Raw genomic sequence first — 2269 nt, forward strand, 5'->3', positions numbered from 1 at the left:
CTTTGTATATCTAGCGAGAAAATTCCCTCTTCCCATATTTCTTTTCACTCTTGAACCAAAACTATCCCGAAAGAAAATTGGGGTGAGCGAGGGGAGGAGGAGCTTCAGCAACAACCCCCAGACATTGACCCTTAAAAACTGCTGGGAGTTGAGGTGTGCTGACTGTGCTCGTCTTAAGTGTCTCTAAAATGAATCTCTGGTACATCACAGGTCTGGCTGCCTGTAGTCCTGGGAGAACAGCTCAAAGTGGCCAGTGGTGCTGGGAGCTGGAGGAGGTGCTTTGGGGAGAGCGTCTGCTGCCCGGTTCTGCCCTGTTCCCACCCGCGTGCCGGTGCTACGGGTACGTATTGTACGGGACAGAAAGAGGGACACCGCTCAGCAGCTCTGCTGCAACCCGGGAGGATGACAGGGACGGGGCTTGGGTGCAATCCCTCTATCTGGGCTGGGGAGACCCAGCGGGGTTACCCCGAGCCTGGGCTGCTGGCGCGCAGCCAGGGCGTTGAGTGCTGGCGCTGCGCGTGCAGCAGAAATCCCAGCCCACAGGCACCGTCAGGGCTCTCGTGAGTTTATTTGGTTTCAGACAGAGGGGTCAGAGGCTGGGGGTTACATTGGAGGGGTAACCTGCTGTTTTCCTCCCCAGTGCCCACGCCCTATGCGGTGACGGAGGCGCGCTTGCGTGCCACGAAGCTCAACACGTCCTTGCAGTCTGTGCGGACATCACTGGGTGGCCACGGCTGGACCTCGCGGAACTTCACATCGAAGCCGGCGCCCTCCACGGCTTCCACCACTGCATTTCTCTCCAGGTAGAGGCACGAGAACACCTGCTTGTTGAAGGCGTAGAAGGTACCCTGGAGGGTGATCAGCATCACCAGATGCCCCCCCGGCTTCACGAAGGCACCGATGTTTCGCAGGGCGCTGCGGAAGGCGGCCAGGTCCTTGCAGGCAGCCTCCAAGCAGAAGGCAGAGACGACGCAGTCGGCGGGCAGCAGGGACACGGGGGCCGCGGGGTTGGCTTTGGTCACGTCGCACTTCAGAACCTGCTTCACCCGCTGCCTCAGTTTCTCCTCTTTCTCAGCCCACTTCTCACTAGTGAGTAAATAAACAAATAAAGAGATGAAGGCTCATTCTGTGGTCGGTGGAGGGCCGTAGGAAGCCCCCTCTCACCTGTCCCCTTCCAGCTCACAGACGTATTTCACCACCGGCCTCCAGTCGAAGGCTCCCGCTTCGTTTTTCAGCCACTTCTCCAGCTCCCGGCGGTTCTGGTCCGTGTAGTCCAGGGCGATGATCTCCTGAAAGCGCTCGCAGGCAGACAGAAGCTGGTAGATGGTGGGGCCACAGCCAACATCGATCAGGGTGTCACCCCTCAGCCCGTCTGGTGCAGAGTGGGGGACAAAAGCATCCCAGTGACGATGGAGACCGTGCCCCAGGACAGAAACATCCCAGAGCCCTGCTGGGCTGTGCTCCCCCTAGCCCAGAGATGCCACCCCACGTGCCATGGGGCCAGCAGCCCACCCTGGGGCAGGGGCAATTCCTGCTTCTGGAGTGAGGCAGGGACCCCCGCCAGCCTCCCCAGGCTGGGTGTGATGGTGCTTGCAGAAGGCGTGGAACAGCATCAGCTGGTAACGCCCTGTATGCGTAGATATACGTCCGTGCATACGTACATATATAAAAAGGAGCGTGTGTGTGTATCTACTGAGCGCAGAGCTGGCTGTGTGCGAGCCCACAGCCCACGGCCAGCTCTGCGACGGCCCTGTCTGACATTGCCCAGCACCCCAGGGACTCACCCAGGGAGAACATCGTGAACAGGCTCCTCAGGTTTTGGATCAGAAACGCGTTTGGCCGTCCCTCGCTGTCACTCAAGGTGTAAAACTCTTTCAAATACTCCTGAGGGTTGAAACTCCGCTGGTAAACGTCCACACCCGTGAAGACGGCTGGAGCCTGCATCCTGCCCTGTGGAAGCTCTGCCGCTCTCACCTCCTGCCCTGCGTTACGTGGCCCCTGTTATACTCTCGGTTATGACCTCCCTCCTGTGTCCTTTGCTCCTGCTGGACACGTATGCACTCTTGGGCATGCTCCTGTTCCCGAGCAGGATTTTCCCTTGCTCTCCATTTTTGTACCACAGCCCGACAGCTCCATAAATGCCATTAACGCGTCCGACACTGTTGCTCCTTAATAGCAGATTGAAACCAGCATGTTGGGTAATCTAACGTGGCGTGGAGATTCCAAGGTCATTAGACACCCTGGCAGGGGTCTGTCAGTCCCCCCCCCC

General features: G+C 58.7%; 1 protein-coding gene across 1 annotated transcript; it reads right to left on the minus strand.

Annotated features, from left to right (window-relative positions):
- Nucleotides 1-650: 650 nt before the first annotated feature.
- NNMT (nicotinamide N-methyltransferase) lies at nucleotides 651-1944 on the minus strand. Its single transcript, XM_010073628.1, has 3 exons — nucleotides 1785-1944; nucleotides 1165-1372; nucleotides 651-1086 (listed from the first exon to the last, which is right to left on the minus strand). Exons 1-3 carry the CDS (start codon nucleotides 1942-1944, stop codon nucleotides 651-653), a joined length of 804 nt encoding a protein of 267 aa, XP_010071930.1.
- Nucleotides 1945-2269: the final 325 nt, after the last annotated feature.

This window comes from Pterocles gutturalis, unplaced genomic scaffold (genome assembly GCF_000699245.1).
Source record: "Pterocles gutturalis isolate BGI_N339 unplaced genomic scaffold, ASM69924v1 scaffold28152, whole genome shotgun sequence".
Classification (NCBI taxonomy): domain Eukaryota; kingdom Metazoa; phylum Chordata; class Aves; order Pterocliformes; family Pteroclidae; genus Pterocles; species Pterocles gutturalis.

Excerpts from the sequence above, each read along its gene's own strand:
- NNMT (XM_010073628.1), bottom strand. The coding sequence starts at position 1,944 with ATGCAGGCTCCAGCCGTCTTCACGGGTGTGGACGTTTACCAGCGGAGT. Across the intron at positions 1,373-1,784 it reads GTTCACGATGTTCTCCCTGG|ACGGGCTGAGGGGTGACACC; the intron begins GTGAGTCCCTGG and ends ACTCTGCACCAG. Across the intron at positions 1,087-1,164 it reads TGTGAGCTGGAAGGGGACAG|TGAGAAGTGGGCTGAGAAAG; the intron begins GTGAGAGGGGGC and ends TTTACTCACTAG.